This window comes from Myotis myotis, unplaced genomic scaffold (assembly GCF_014108235.1).
Source record: "Myotis myotis isolate mMyoMyo1 unplaced genomic scaffold, mMyoMyo1.p scaffold_m19_p_10, whole genome shotgun sequence".
NCBI lineage: Eukaryota > Metazoa > Chordata > Mammalia > Chiroptera > Vespertilionidae > Myotis > Myotis myotis.
The window spans coordinates 40,120,797-40,136,765 of record NW_023416314.1 but is presented as its reverse complement, the minus strand read 5'-3'; the positions used below and the strand labels follow the sequence as shown (position 1 = coordinate 40,136,765).

The 15,969-nt window shown below is 39.3% G+C and overlaps 1 protein-coding gene across 5 annotated transcripts in view; it reads right to left on the bottom strand.

Annotated features, from left to right (window-relative positions):
- Positions 1-15,969, bottom strand: part of FCHSD2 (FCH and double SH3 domains 2) — a 178,160-nt gene that overhangs the window by 41,963 nt on the left and 120,228 nt on the right. For all 5 annotated transcript variants that reach the window (XM_036325062.1, XM_036325061.1, XM_036325064.1 and 2 more), the window contains 3 exons: positions 15,555-15,677; positions 8,839-8,934; positions 3,381-3,497 (listed from right to left, as the gene is read on the bottom strand). In XM_036325062.1, coding sequence (XP_036180955.1) covers positions 3,381-3,497; positions 8,839-8,934; positions 15,555-15,677 — 336 coding nt within the window. The remainder of the gene's footprint in view (positions 1-3,380; positions 3,498-8,838; positions 8,935-15,554; positions 15,678-15,969) is intronic.

Genomic DNA, 15,969 nt, shown 5'->3' with positions numbered 1-15,969 from the left:
AGTTCTAATAGTTTGACAGTTGGGTCTCGTATTTTTGGAGGTACTTATCACATAATCTATAAATAATGACAGCTGTACCTTTTCCTAAAGTTTAAACACCTTACTTTTCACTTATTAACCACTGACTAAATTCTCCTATGAAACTGAAAAGTAGTGGTAATGATGGGTACTGTAATTATCATTGTAGCAGACAGGAAGGTTTCCAAAGAGGTCTACACCCTAGTCCCTGGAACTGTGCATATGAAAGATAATGCAGACATATTAGAGTTACAGACGTAAAACGGGGAGGTTATCCTGGGTGATCTGAGTGGACTCACTCTAATCACGTGACTCCTGACGAGCAGAAAACTTTCTTTGGCTGCAGTGAGATGAGCCAAAAGCGAAGTCAGTGAGGTCCTAAGCCCATGCACCAGGACCAGAGAGACTGGCCTAAGTACAGGAGTTAGGAGCTGAATGTAGCTCCCAGCTGATAGCCCGGGAGGAAACAGAGACCTCAGTTTCAGTTACAGGAACTGGGTTTTGACAACAAATTGCATGAGCTTGCAAACACATTCTCCCCCTGAGCCAGCCTGCCTGACACCTTGAGTTTGGCCTTGGTAGAGTCGGAGCTGAAAAAACCAGCCAAGCCCGCTAAGACTTCTGACCTCCAGAAATGTGAGATAACAAGTTTATATTGTCTTAAGTCACTAAGTTTGTGGTAATTTGTTATGGCAGCTATGGAAAACAAATACCAACATCAAGTATAATGTTTACTGTAAGTCTCAAGATATCCTCATCAGGGTGAAAGAGTTTTTATCCAGCTGGCTAGGAATTTTGTTTTATTTTATTTTTCAAAAAATTAGCACATTTTGGCCTAGCTGGTTTGGCTCAGTGGACAGAGCATTGGCCTGCAGACCAAAGGGTCCCGGGTGCGATTCCGGTCAAGGACACATACCTTGGTTGCAGGCTCCTTCCCAGCCTGGGCACTGGGTGGGGCTTGTGCAGGAGGCAATCAATCAACGTGTTTCTCCCATTTCAATGTTTCTGTCTTTCCCTCTCACTTCCACCCTCCCTAAAAATCAATGGAAAAATATCTGCAGGTGATGATTAACCAAAAAAATCCCCAAACAAACAAAAAATTAACACATTAAAAATTTTTCTTGCCGAAACCGGTTTGGCTCAGTGGATAGGGTGTCGGCCTGCGGACTGAAGGGTTCCAGGTTCGATTCTGGTCAAGGGCATCTACCTTGGTTGCGGGCACTTCCCCAGTGGGGGATGTGCAGGAGGCAGCTGATCGATGTTTCTATCTCATCGATGTTTCTAACTCTCTATCTCTCTCCCTTCCTCTCTGTAAAAAATCAATAAAATATATTAAAAAAATTTTTTTTCCTTAAAGTTTTTGTTAATCCTCTCCCAAGGATATTTTTTCATTGATTTCAGAAAGGAACGGAGAGGGAGAGATAGAAACATCAATGATGAGAGAGAATCATTGACTGGCTGCCTCCTGCCCGGCCCCTACTGGGGATCGAACCTGGGACCCTTCAGTCTGTAGGCCAATGCTCTATCCACTGAGCAAAACCAGCTAGAGCTCATTGCTTGCTAGAGAGAGTGGAAAGGAGGGAGAGAGACAGAGAGAGAGAAACATCGATGTGAGAGAGACACACTGACCATGCCTTTAACCAGAATCGAATCTGGGACCCTTTAGTCCACGGGCCAATCCTCTATCTACTGAGCCAAACCTGCCAGGATGTTTTATTTTTTTTAATGGACTAAGGGATACTGAATTTTACCAGATGCTGTTTTTGGGCAACTAAGAAAATAATCATAAAATTTTCATCTTTATTCTATAAATACAGGCTATTATATTGCTAAATTATCTCATATTGAATCATGCTTGCACCCTAGTCAGTCATGTGCTTAAAACATAGCTGGATTCCTTTTTTATTAAAGTTTATTCAGCATTTGTTTGTTTGTTGATTTATTGATGATAGCCACTCTGTGAGGTGATATCTTATTGTGGTTTTAATTTGTACCTCTCTGATGATTAGTGACATTGAGCATCTTTTCATATGTCTATTGACCATCTGTATGTCCTCTTTGGAGAAGCGTCAATTCATATCCTTTGCCCGTATTTTAATTGGGTCATTTGTTTTTTTGGTGTTGAGTTGTATGAGTTCTTTATAAATTTTGGATATGAATACCTTATTGGATGTATCAATTGGTGAATAACTTCTCCCATTTAGTAAGTTGTCTTTTTGTCTTATTGGTTTCCTTTGCTGTGCAAAATGTTTTTAGTTTGATGTAGTACCATTTGTTTATTTTTTTCTTAGATTATCTTGTCCAAGAAGAAATATCAGAAAAAATATTGCTCAGAGTTTACTGCCTATGTTTTTTTTCTAGGAGTTTTATGTTTTGAGTCTTACATTTAAGTCTTTAATCCAGTTTGAATTTATTCTTGTATACAGTGTAAGATGTACACAGAAGAAAGGCCTAATACTGAAGATATTAATATATCATTTGTTGGTAAGTGAAACCATGGAAGAGCTCAACACTGTCTATAATAAAATAAAGAATAAGAAAAGAAGAAAGCCTAGTACAGAAATCTAAGGAATTTGAATATTTAAATGTGAGGTAGAGAAAGAACCTCTCAGAGCACCCAGGAACGGCAGAAGAAAAACCAGGCAGTTATGCCATAGATGACTAGAGAAGAGAATGTTTCCAGAGGAAGCGTGTTGTCAATTGTGACGAAGTTAACAACAGGTTAAGACAGAAATCAAAGTGTCCATTTTGGATTTAGCAACACAGACATCATTGGTGATTTTCACAAGTGTAGTCTTTGGGAAGCAGGGAAAGAAAGAAAAACTGGATGTGAAGGTTAAGAGAATAATGAAGATATAAATAAATGGAAATTGAGGAAAAATTTACTATATCTAATGTAATTTCTTTGCACTTTTAATTTAGTCTTAATACATTTTCATGGAATCTACAATTGCGCCTTCAAAAAATTTGCTTTTGGATGAGAAGCCAAATTACATTAAGCCCAAGCCGGTTTGGCTCAGTGGATAGAGCGTCGGCCTGCAGAACAAAGGATCCTGGGTTCGATCCCGGTCAAGGGCACCTACCTTGGTTACAGGCTCCTCCTTGGCCCGGGCCTTGGTTGGGACGCACGCAGGAGGCAACCAATCGATGTGTTTCTCTCACATTGATATTTCTCTCCGTCTTTCCCTCTCCCACTCTCTCTAAAAATCAATGGAAAAATATCCTCGGGTGAGGATTAAAAAAACACACACCAAATTATGAAACACATATAGGATATTTTTCACATTAATAAAACTCAACTCTTTAAATTGGTTAGACATTTGGCTTAAGCTAAATGCAGCCTAAAACTCTATTACACTTACTCGTTGTTGGTGAACAATGTTCTTGTGCTCACGTGCCACACGCGTGGCCCATTTCCGAGCCTCCTTGTTTAGACTGTGCTCCTCTGTGGTGCCAGTTTCTGATTCTAATTGTCGGCTCTACAACACAAGAGAGAACAGAAAGAAAAGTACTGTTATTCTTATTGAAAACACAACCATTTTGTAGGCAGATCTAAGGGCCTTCACTTAATCAGCAGCACTCAAAACAGGAGACATGCTCCACTATATAAACATTAACAGAAGACTAAGAGGAAAGTATGAAACCATAAATGATCACAGTATTTTGTCTTACATTGCTGAACATTAAAGCTTCATCTCTAATACTATGGACTGATCCACTTGGGATGTGAAGAAAGCTAGTAAAGCAAAGAAAAGGAAAGTATTCATGCCAACCTACTATGGCGCTAAAATAGTTGCACAGATGAAAATAGAAGCAGCTCAATAGTTTCAATGGGATTAAAGAAAGGTTCATTGGATAGAGGGAAAAGAAACAATAATAGCATCACAAACTCTCTGTCCCCGGAAGATACCGGGTTTAATTTAGTTTCAGGTCCATTACCAACTTACCACCAAACCTCAAACTAGCTTTTACCCCTCCTCTGGATTTCAGTGTCATATGAAAGTTAGTGGTGCTAGATCAAATGATCACTAAGGGTTTCTTCTAGTCCAAAATTCTGTGATTATGTTTCACAAAGAACAAACTGCAAAATCTAAATGAACGATAGTAATAGTTAACCCCTACTATTCAAGGCACTGTGGAAAGCGTTTCATATAAGGGTGGGACAAAAGTAGGTTTACAGTTGTGAATATGCAAAACACAGATTTCACTCTATAAACCTACTTTTGCCCCACCCTGTCTTTTTACTTATTTTTATTTTTTAAAATATATTTTTATTGATTTCAGAGAGGAAGGGAGAGAGAGATGGAAACATCATTGATGAGAGAGAATCACTGATTGGCTGCTTCCTGCATGCCACCTACTGGGGATCGGGCCTGAAACCTGGATATGTGCCTTGATCGGGAATCGAACCATGACCTCCTGGTTCATAGGCTGATGCTCAACCACTGAGTAACACCAGCTGGGCCACCCTCTACTTTTATAACAACCTGATGAGATGGGTCATAAGCCAAAACTCAGAGAGATTAAGTAAAATTTTCAGTGTCTACCAGATACTAAATGTTACAACTCTGATTACACAAATCTGGTTCAGGATTCAGCATTCTGAACCACTAAACTATTTTAACTTTCTCTAACTCTTAAGAATTCATGAAAAAAAATCTTTATTAAAATAATTAAGAAAATTTTTTTTTCGTAACTATGAATTACCCAAAGAGAATTTTAATACAAAAAGAAGCAACATTTTAGAGTGGGAAGATAGTGCTCTGTACGCCAGGAGGCTTAATGCTACCAGCTCCAGGAGGAAACCAGAAAGCAAGTAAACAACAGCTCCATGCTCATGTGAAAGAACAGTCCTAGTCCAAACTGAGTAAAAGTAATTATTTGGGACTGTGTTATTTGTGGGCAGTAAGAGTACTTAATTTACAACAAAACAAAAAGTACACACAAGAATATTTTGCAGTTAAACACATTAAAAAATGATTATTCTAAAGACTTTTTCAATGGCTGACAATCTGGGATGACTTTTATAAAAGTATGGGCATTTGTCTTTTTCCATTATGAAAAAAATAACTGCTCCCCAAGGGCTCAACATTTCTTCTCAGGAAATAGTAGCACGCAGAAAGAACATAAAAATTGCAATCAAGAGAGTAATGTGCCACTAATTCACTGTCTGATTCTGGACAAGTGTCTTTTCCTTTCTAGGCTTCCGTTTCCCTTTTAATCAAGGCAAGATCAGCTCTAAGGTTCTTTTCAGCACTCCTGTTGAGGAATAAGGTGCTTCAAATAAGATGAAAATCAGAAGCTCAATCTTCTCACTATAAACAGGAAATGAAATCCCTAAGGGAAAATGAAAAGCTCATCTTACGCATTCAGTGGTTCTTTATATATATACTAGAGGCCCAGTGCACAAATTTTTGTGCACTCAGGGGGGAAGGGGGGGGTTCCCTCAGCCTGGCCTGTGCCCTCTCGCAGTCTGGGACCCCTCGGGAGATAACGCCCTGCTGCCTTAGGCCTGCTCCCGGGTGGCAGAGGGCAGGCCTAATCCCTAGGTGCAGCCCCTGGTCGGGCTCAGAGCAGGGCCGATTGGGGAGTTGGGGCACCGCCCCCTGTCATGCACAGAGCAGGGCAGATTGGGAGGTTGCGATGCCACCCTCAGTCACGCTCAGGGTAGGGCCGATTGGGGGGTTGGGGCACCGCCCCCTGTCACACTCAAGGCAGGGTGGATGGGGAGGTTGCGGCGCTGCCCCGTCACACACAGAGCAGGGCCCATTGGGGGGTTGGGGCTCCTTACCCTATCACGCACAGAGCAGGGCCCATCAGGGGGTTGAGGAGCTCCCCCCTGTCACTCACAGAGTAGGGCTGATAGGGGAGTTGGGGCACTGCCCCCTGTCACACACAGAGCAGGGTGGATCAGGGGGTTGGGGCGCCGCCCTCTATCACCCACAGAGCAGGGCCGATCAGGGGGTTGGGGCACCGCCACTCTCACACTCAGGGCAGGGCCGATGGGGAGATTATGGCTCTACCCCGTCACACACAGAGCAGGGCCCGTGGGGTGGGGGGGTTGGGGCGCCACACCCTGTCACACACAGAGCTGCAGGGTGATCAGGGGTTTGGGGAGCTCCCCCCTATCAGGAACAGAGCAGGGCAGATAGGGAGGTTGTGGCCCCGCCCCCGTCACACACAGAGCTGCAGGGGGATCAGGGGGTTTGGGTGCTGCCCCATCACGCTGATCCCGGTGCCGGGAGGCCTCGCGGCTCCGCTGATCACAGTGCCGGGAGGCATATTACCCTTTTACTATATAGAATAGAGGCCTGGTGCACGTGTGGGGGCCGGCAGGTTTGCCCTGAGGGTGTCCTGGATCAGGGTGGGGGTCCCCACTGGGGTGCCTGGCCAGCCTGGGTGAGGGGATGATGGCTGTTTGCAGCTGGTCACACACCCTTCAGGGTGGGGGTCCCCACTGGGGTGCCTGGCAAGTCTGGGTGAGGGGCTGAAGGCTGTTTTCAGGCTGGGACTGAAGCTCCCAACTGCTCCTTTTTTTCTTTTTTTCTTTTTTATTCTGGGCCAGCTTTAGTTCTGAGGCTCCAGCTCTGAGGCCTCTGCTGCTGAAAGCAGGTATCTGGTTTGTTTCCGTTCTATAATCGAAACTCTGTATCAATTCCAGCTCTGAGATCCCGGCTCGCTGAAAGCAGGTTTCTGGGGTTTTGTTTAGCTTCTATATTTGTTACAATGTTTTTTAAACTGCAGGCTCAGAGGCTGGCAAGGCAGGCGGGGAAGGTTGGAGTCCTCAGTCACTGAAGCAAGCAAGCCTCATGTTAGTTTCAAGCTGCCTGGCTGCCGGCCGCCATCTGGCTGGCAGTTAATTTGCATATCTCGCTGATTAGACAATGGGAAGGGTAGCGGTTGTACACCAATTACCATGTTTCTCTTTTATTAGATAGGATAACTTTCATCTCAATAGCAGGTCCCACCCTCCATTAACATGCAAGCCCACACATCCCATCACTCCTATCCATGACCTACACCCCATATACCTCAGCTATGGTCATTCCCAGAGCACTGACGGGGAGAGCTCAACATCCACCAGCTGGGAGGCTTTTAAACTCTGCCCAGGAAAGATTGCACAAGGACAGAAAACAGCATAGTTAGAATTGTAGGGCGAATGGACACAGCTAAGTGTCTAGAAACAAAAAAGAATTTAGTGTTGCAGTTAGGACAAGTGAGATGAGTATCACTGTTATTCTGATTTTCTGAGGAAAATGAGCAAAGATAAAATAATCTCAAATTAGTCACAATTTTAAGTCAAGCTTCGCAAACTTGTCCACACTCTGCATCTTCCAGTGCTCTGCTTCACTCCTCCCAGGCTTCAGAGAAGTCAAATTATAGAACAATGTTACTGAATCATTAAGCAAAAGCTGACTGATTGAAAAAAACAAAACAGCCCATCCAGTGTGGCTCAGTTGGTTGAGCATCATCCCATGCTCCAAGAGGTCTGGGTTTTGTTTGGGGCTTGGTCCCAGTGGGGGACATGCAGGAGGCAGCCAATTGACCATTCTTTCTCATTGATGTTTCTATCTCTCTCTTTCCCTCTCCTTCCTCTCTCTCTATAACCAATAAAAACAACACCCCCCCCCCCCACCAAAACAAGACATACTACTATAAATGCAAGGGCTATTATGATCTACAGGAAAATGTTTTCCCTACATTTCTTTTATACAGCCACTAACAGGGCTACTTAAATTTTAGTAAGAAAGGTAATGAAGCCCTAGCCAATTTGGCTCAGTGGATAGAGCCTGCGGACTGAAGGATCTTGGGTTCAATTCTGGTCAAGGGCACATGCCCGGGTTGTGGGCTCGATCCCCAGTGGGGGGTATGCAGGAGGCAGCAGATCAATGATTCTCTCCCATCATTGATGTTTCTATCTCTCTTTCCCTCTCCCTTCCTTTCTGAAATCAATAAAAAATATATTTTTTTAAAAAGAAAGAAAAGTAATGAAGATACCTCTAGCAAAGTTTTCTATTAAATGGATACCATTTAACTCTGATATAACTCCCCCTGATTTGATTCTAGGTTTACCAACAGAATTAACTGATGTAATCTGACTTGCGTTGTGGCCTGCCGACACTGAGATCATGTGCTAGAGATGCTGGCACATAGATATCTGCTGGATATGTGCTTTCTCACCTTGTAGAAGTTAAATTTTTATTTTTGGTTATCAAATTAGCTTTTCAGTGTTTTTTTTTTTTAAATTTAAAAAAATGGAATTTTTCATAGATCAAACTCAAGAATAAAAAAGGATGATTGCCAGCCTTTTAAAAATTGCCAATTTGGCATCTGTGTTAATACTTTAACATTCTAAGAATTCTGAAAGACATTATAAAGGACCTATAACTTTGTACAAAACCAATAAAATACCTGCATGCACATATTCATTATTCTATTTATTAATTCTATAAAATTTGACCACTGGAGTCTTTGAAAGGATATATATGCGAAGAATTTCATGGGTAGAAAGTATAATTTATATTTCAGTTGAAAAAAACCCCTACCCTTTATTGAATATTTTTTCTTCTTCCCTAAGTTCAATTTTCAGCAGTAACTTGTCTTATAATTTAATCCAATTTAGTAGAAAGTTGTTAGCATAGTACCAGGTGTGATAGTTACATTTTACAAAGAAGAAATGTCACAGTTTCTCTGCATCCTCACAGTTATAAAATTAATGAGACATACTCAGCCTTTTCTGTCTGTCTTTTCCAAGGATAAGTTATTTGAGCATGAACATAGCTTAAAAACAAATGAAATGAAAATCTGGAATTCCCTTACAGTATCGCTGTCACAAGGCTGGAACTGGAAGGGCTGGGGTTTGTGAAAAACAGCATTCTCTTGTAGAAACAGCTGAAAATTATAGTCCCGTACCACCTACAGAGAAAATAAAATACTTTTAAGTCTTTAATAAGGTTAAAATGACCAGTAATTACATTTTAAAGTTTAAGATTTATTCTGCTGGGTTTTCAAAAAATAAGAAATCAAACACATGGTCAAAAAGAAATGATAATTACACTTTTTTTTTTTTTCATTTTAGGTAACAGTTGTTCCTCAACTGTTCTATTTTCTCAAGAATCTAAATTTGGAAAGTACTAGTTTAGAAACTAGCCCAGATATTGAGACTAGACAATAATACTAATACCTGCCTATCTTTATGTCTGTCAATCTCATTGGTATAAAATAGAATCTCGCGATTTTTAATTTCCATTTCTTTGATTAATGATGAGGGTAAGCATCTGCATTAATCTGCTAGAATGAAGTATCACTGGTGGCTTACACAACAGAATTTTATTTCCTCACAGTTTGGAGGCTACAAGTCCAAGATCAAGGTGTTTTCAGGATTGGTTCCTACTGAGGGCCTCTCTGCTTGTTGTCCTTATAATCTACTCTTATAAGGACATCATCTCCAGTCATGTTGGAATAGAGCAGTGGTTCTCAACCTTCCTAACGCCGCGACCCTTTAATACAGTTCCTCATGTTGTGGTGACCCCCAATTTCATTGTTACAAATTGAACATAATTAAAGCATAGTGATTAATCACAAAAACAATATGTAATTATATATGTGTTTTCCGATGGTCTTAGGCGACCCCTGTGAAAGGGTCGTTCGACCCCCAAAGGGGTCTCGACCCACAGGTTGAGAAACACTGGATTAGAGCCCACTCACATGACCTCATTTTATCTTAATAACCTCTTAAAGGCCCTAGCTCCAAACAGTCACATTCTGCGGTAATGGGCGTTAGGACTGCAACATATACATTTTAAGGGGACACAATTCAGCCCTTAAGAGCATCTTATATGACTAGAGGCCTGGTGCACGAAATTCATGCACTCGGGGTGTCCCTCAGCCTGGCCTGCGCCCTCTCACAGTCCAGGAGTCCTTGGGGGGATGTCCATCAGTCGGGCATCCTTAATGCTGCCGTGGAGGCGGGAGAGGCTTCCGCCACTGCCACTGCATTCGCCCACTTTGAGCCCGGCTTCTGGCTGAGCGGCGCTCCCCCTGTGGGAGTGCACTGACCACCAGGGGGCAGCTCCTGTTGAGTGTATATGGAGGTGGGTTTTTGATTTAATTCTTTTAATGAAGTATCCCAGCATGTGGTTATTTTGTTGTCCCAGCACCTTTGTTGAAGAGGCTATTCTTCCTTCATCAAATGGCCTTGGAAACCTTGTCAAAAATCAACTGCCATAAATGTTGTGGTTTATTTCTGGAATCTCAATTCTATTTCATTGGTCTATATGTCTATCCTTATGCCAGTACCACACTGTCCAAAATAAAGGCCATTGGAATTTTGATAGGAATTATCTTATTGAATCTGTAGCTCGCTTTTCGGAATAATGCAATATTAGCGATATAAAAATCTTCTAATCCACAAACATTTATTATTTCTATTTATTTAGTATTTCTTTAATTAATTTCAGCAATATTTGGTAGTTTTCAATGTACAAGTCTTTCATGCTCTTGGTTAAATTTATTTTTAGGTATTTTATTTTCCAGATATGATTGTAGCTGAAATTGTTTTCTTAATTTTCTTTTGGTTCATTTATTAATGGAGTATAGAAACACAATTGATTTTTGTGTTTTGATCTCGTACCTGCAACTTTTGCTGAATTCGTTTATTCTAATACTTTTTTTGTGGCTTCTATAGGATTTTCTATATAAATCATGTCACTTACAAACAAATAATTTTACTTCTTCCTTTTCAGATCAGATTGGGCATGTTCAGGATGGTATGGCAGTAGACTTCTTCCTTTTCAATCTGGATGCCTTCTATTTATTTTTCTTGCCTAAGTGCCCTAATACCCCCAGTACAACGGTGAACAGCAATAGTAAAAGTGGGCATCCCTTGTCTTGTTCCTGATAATAGCGGGAAAGCTTTCCATCTTTCACCAATGAGTATGATATTGGCTGTAGGCTCTTCCTAAATGCCCTTTATCATGTTAAGAAAGTTCCCTTCTACTCCTAATTCGCTGAGTGTTTGTTTGTTTTTGTTTTTTATAATAAAAGAGTGTTGAATTTTGTCAAAATTTCCTGTGTCTTTTTTTGTTTTGTTTTTGTTAATCCTCACCTAAGGATATTTTTTCTGTTGAGTTTTTAGAGAGAGTGGAAGAGAGAGGAGAGACAGAGAGATAAACATTGATGTGAGAGAGACACATCGATTGGTTGCCTCCCACACGCCCTGACCAAGGCTGGGGATGCAGCCAACAACCGAGGTATGTGCTCTTGACCGAAATTGAATCTGAGCCCTGCCCCTTCAGTCAGAGGGCTGATGCTCTAACGACTTAGCAAACTGGCCAGGGAATTCTTGTGTCTTTCGAAATGTAGTTTCCCCCCTTCCTTTTATTAGGTTTACTTTTTTGGCGAGTCTTCAAGATATTAAGAATGGCAATATTAGGCTATTTATTTTAAAAGAAATATAGGATAACATTGTTATTTTCTGAATTGTTAAAAGAGCTACATTATTAATTAGTTCCTGAAGGAGTTTCCTTAAGCAGACAGAAAGCGAGCACAACTATCTTTAGGAGGTTACTCTTCTAGAGAAAATATCTATGACAACATCTGCTTCAGTTACATATACAAAGCATTTCATAAAATATTAAGGAGAAAAGCAAGCTTCATAAATAGTTAAAATTAAACACAAGCTCCTAGGAGATGAAAGTATAGAGTGCCACAACATGTACAGTGTCACTATGAATAACCCCAAATATCTTTCAGAACATGTACAGTTACAATTTAGATATGTGGGGGAAAATGGATTTCCTCCTCAAAAGACAAAGGAATGATAATGTAGAATAAAAACCTAAAAAGTTTCAAAATTCTTTCTGGATTATCAAATCACTGAACTGGGTGGCTTTCAGCAGTATAACGAGAGCAGAATAAACAGCTCTTTGTAACAGAAAAGTACATGGAATAGGTGTGAGCTCTTCTGGTACCTGGAACAAAAGGGTATATCCCCTAGCTATATCATTCTTATTAAATTTTTATTACTACTATTTTCAATCTAAATATAAGAGCATCTCATTTATTTCTTATCCCTGGGGAGCAAGATACTCACATGAACAAATGCAGAGGAAAATAAAAGTTGATCTCTTTATGTCCAAATCAGGTTATACATTTTTAATTCATTTTCTATGAAAATAATAAAGCTAAAGACAGCAAATAGGATAGCAGCAGAGCATGGAAAAATACTGTGTGTGAGTGTGTGACCTCGGGCAAGCCATATAAGCTTCGTGAGTCTATTTTCCTCTTTATAAAATAAGCACGATAATGCCAATTTCAGAGAACTGCTAAAAACTACAAAATTGTTAAGTGCTATGTAAACTATTAGCTGTTTTTTAAGACTATACATTTACCTGTTTTATAAACTAAGGTAGTGTATCTAACCTAACTTATTCTTGAAAAAAGAGATTTTAATGAATTTGGTCAGAGGACAATCTCTCAGACAAATTTAGAATAAATGTAATAAAATAAAAATAAGATACAATTTCTAATAAAATTAGAAATAAAAAATGTTACACCACTACATGCTCACTGAATGGAAACTGGAAAAATTCACTTTTAAATAACTCCTGGGTAAATGGGGGTGGGGATGGAGAACACACAACAGGGTTGGGGGGCTGGTAAAAAAAAAAAAGTAAAGGGACCATAAAGGTACAAATTGGTAGTTACAAAAGTCACGGAGATGTAAAGTACAGTATAAGGAATATAGTTAATAATATTGTAATAACGAAGTATGATGCCAGCTGGGTATTGGAAATATTGGGCACACACTTTGTAAAGTGTATGATTGTCTAACCACTATGCTGTACACTTCAAACTAATACAAAATTGAATGTAAACTGTAATTAAAAATATATATATAAAAAAAGAAAACCCCAAAAGCCCTATATATTACAGAATGCAATTAAAGTAGAAAGAGAAATTTTTTATGTCCTTAAGTGGATTTATTTAAAAACAAGGCTGAAAATACAGGACCCTAATATAAAAATAAGGGCTTATTTTTAACTCAAATAAACTCTAATAAAGTAGAAAGAAATAATGAATATAGAGGCAGAAATTAAGGGCACAGAAAACAACACTGAGAAGCAGAACAAAAGCTGGCCCTTGAAAAAAATTAAAAAGACTGTTAAGCCTGATCAAAATAAGAGAGAATGAAAACAATATTAAAAACAAAAAGGGAGACCATTGTAGAAGCAAACAGGTTTATATACAAATTTATGCCATCAAATTTGATAAACAAAATAGACAATTATCTAGGAAAGTATAAGTTACCAAAATGTACAAAAGGAAAACCAGAAAACCAGAGTGTACCAATAAATATAAACAATTTGATCACTAGTCAAAATCAACCACTCCATAAAAAGGAACAAAGCCAAGATGTTTTAATAGATTTTTTTTACTAATATTTTCTTATGGAAAATTTCAAATATACACACATTAAAATAAAAAGAATTGTACTAAAACATCCATGTACCCACTACCTAGATTTTTCAATTAACACTTTCCACATTTGCTTTCAGAAAACTATCTACCTATCCATCCATTCTTCTTTCTATATATCAGTCCTTTTATGTCTTTTATTGGATCCTAGGGGAGGAAAATAGAAATATGACAGATTTTAAAGCAACAGACCAGTGATCTTTACAGTTCCATATCAACTTAACATTTTAAATGTTTTTCTTAAAACAGAATTAAAGCAATAGTACATGGAAAACAAGAATAAATACAAAAGGAGGTGTTCAAGAAGAAGAATATGTGGCCCTTTTCTTTCCTATCTTTGGACATTAGCTCGTGAGATGGATACCGACTGCTTTCCAAACAATTTCTTATGGTATTAGCCAATTCCCACTCTCCTTTCTAAAAAAGAGAATTGAACTGGCTCTTTTATTTATTTTTATTAAAATATTTTTAAATTTATTGATCTTAGAAAGTAAAAGAGAGAGAGAGAGAAATATTGGTTCCACCTATTTATGCATGCATTGGTTGATTCTTGTATGTGTCCTGACCAGAGATCAAACTCACAACACTGGAGGATCAGGTAATGCTCTAACTAATGGAGCAACCCAGCTATGGCTGATTTGTCTCTTTCAAAATAGCAGTTATAAAGTGAATATCTTTTGACAAAGGCATGCATTCAATTAGAAAACATTTACTATGCATTTAATTTATCAGAAAGAAACATTTACTAGTCACAGGAACGATTTATCTTCCAAAGGACAGTTTCTCTTCTGCAAGAAATTTTAATCTGTCAGATCCTAAAGCAGTGGTTCTCAACCTTCCTAATGCTGCGACCCTTTAATATAGTTCCTCATGTTGTGGTGACCCCCAATTTCATTGTTACAAATTGAACATAATTAAAGCATAGTGGTTAATCACAAAAACAATATGTAATTATATATGTGTTTTCCGATGGTCTTAGGCGACCCCTGTGAAAGGGTCATTTGACCCCCAAAGGGGTCGCGACCCGCAGGTCGAGAACCGCTGTGACCTAAAGAAAAGCAATTTCATTTATTTTCTCTGTACACAAGGTAACATGCCAGCAAAGTTGAGGGATCTCAATACTTTTGAATAGAAAGATTATCAAAGAATGACCATGCCCTGGCCGGTGTGGCTCAGTTGGTTGAAGTGTTGTCCTGTATTCCTGGGTTCAATTTCTGGTCAGAGCATATACCCAGGTTGCTGGTTCAATCCTCAGCTGGGTTGCGGGTGGAAGGTGGCCGACTGATGTTTCTCTCTCTGCATATTTTATTTTTTTAACTGATTTTAGAGAGAGGAAGGAGGGAAGCTGGTGGTGGTGGTGGGGAGACAGAAAGAAAGACAGAGTGGGGGGGGGGGGAGGGAGAGACAGAGAGAATATCAATTGGCTGCCCTGCCCCAACCAGGGAATATGCCCTGACCCAGAATAGAACCCTCTACCTTTCAGTATATGGGATAAGACTCCAACCAACTGAGCCACAGTGGCTAGCGTTTGATGCTTCTCTCTCACATCAATGTTTCTCTCCCTCTCTCTCTCCCTCCTCCTCTCTCTAAAAATAAAATAAAAAGAATGACAGCATTTAGATATAAGATTAATTTTGGAAAAAAAAGAGTATTATAGTATTCATCCTTTACTGATTATAAGATATTGTCCCCCTTACTGTCCTTTTATTATTCCTTGCACTGACACATGACCTTGTTTCCTCATATGAATGAACTGAGTGCATTCAATATCTGAATGGAAGATAAATCTTTTTAAATCATTCTTCTCAAAAGCTATGTACATGGCAATGGACTGATATCTTGAGCTAGACCGTATCATCACTTCCCCTTTGACCTTTGTGTCAACTCTTCAAGGAGAACAAAATACCCTCCAACTTTATTAGAAGAAATACTGTTTCCAGGAAATTTGTCTTTAAAGCATTCTTCTAATGTCATTGGTACCCTCATTTAGTTTGTATGTAAAAATATTTTAGATTCTAATATGGATAACATCACATATTGCACTAAAGGTAACTTACCTTGCTAGAGGTTTCTAATAAAAACTGGAATGTGTTCTGCACAGCTTGACATGCTTCTAGCTCAGTCCGGCTGAAGGCTATTAAATAATCCTTCAGGTGATCATACACATTTCCATCAAGAGCCTGTAAAACAGGAATAAACAAAAACAAAAATTATGATAAAGCTTTGACACATAATGTCTACTGTCTACAAGGTAAGTTCAGTTTAAAATCTATTAATAGTAAATGAACAAAAGATACAGATTATTATGTAAATGTAAATGAACAAGCATTTGGGAAAATGTTGATACTAACAAGTAGAAACTAAAAAAGGTAAAATCCAATATTGGTAAAGCTGTGGGAAGAGGATAAAACTTGAAGACAAAATGCTTGGGTTCTGACCTGTGCTCATCTGCCATTAGCTGTGTCAACTTCT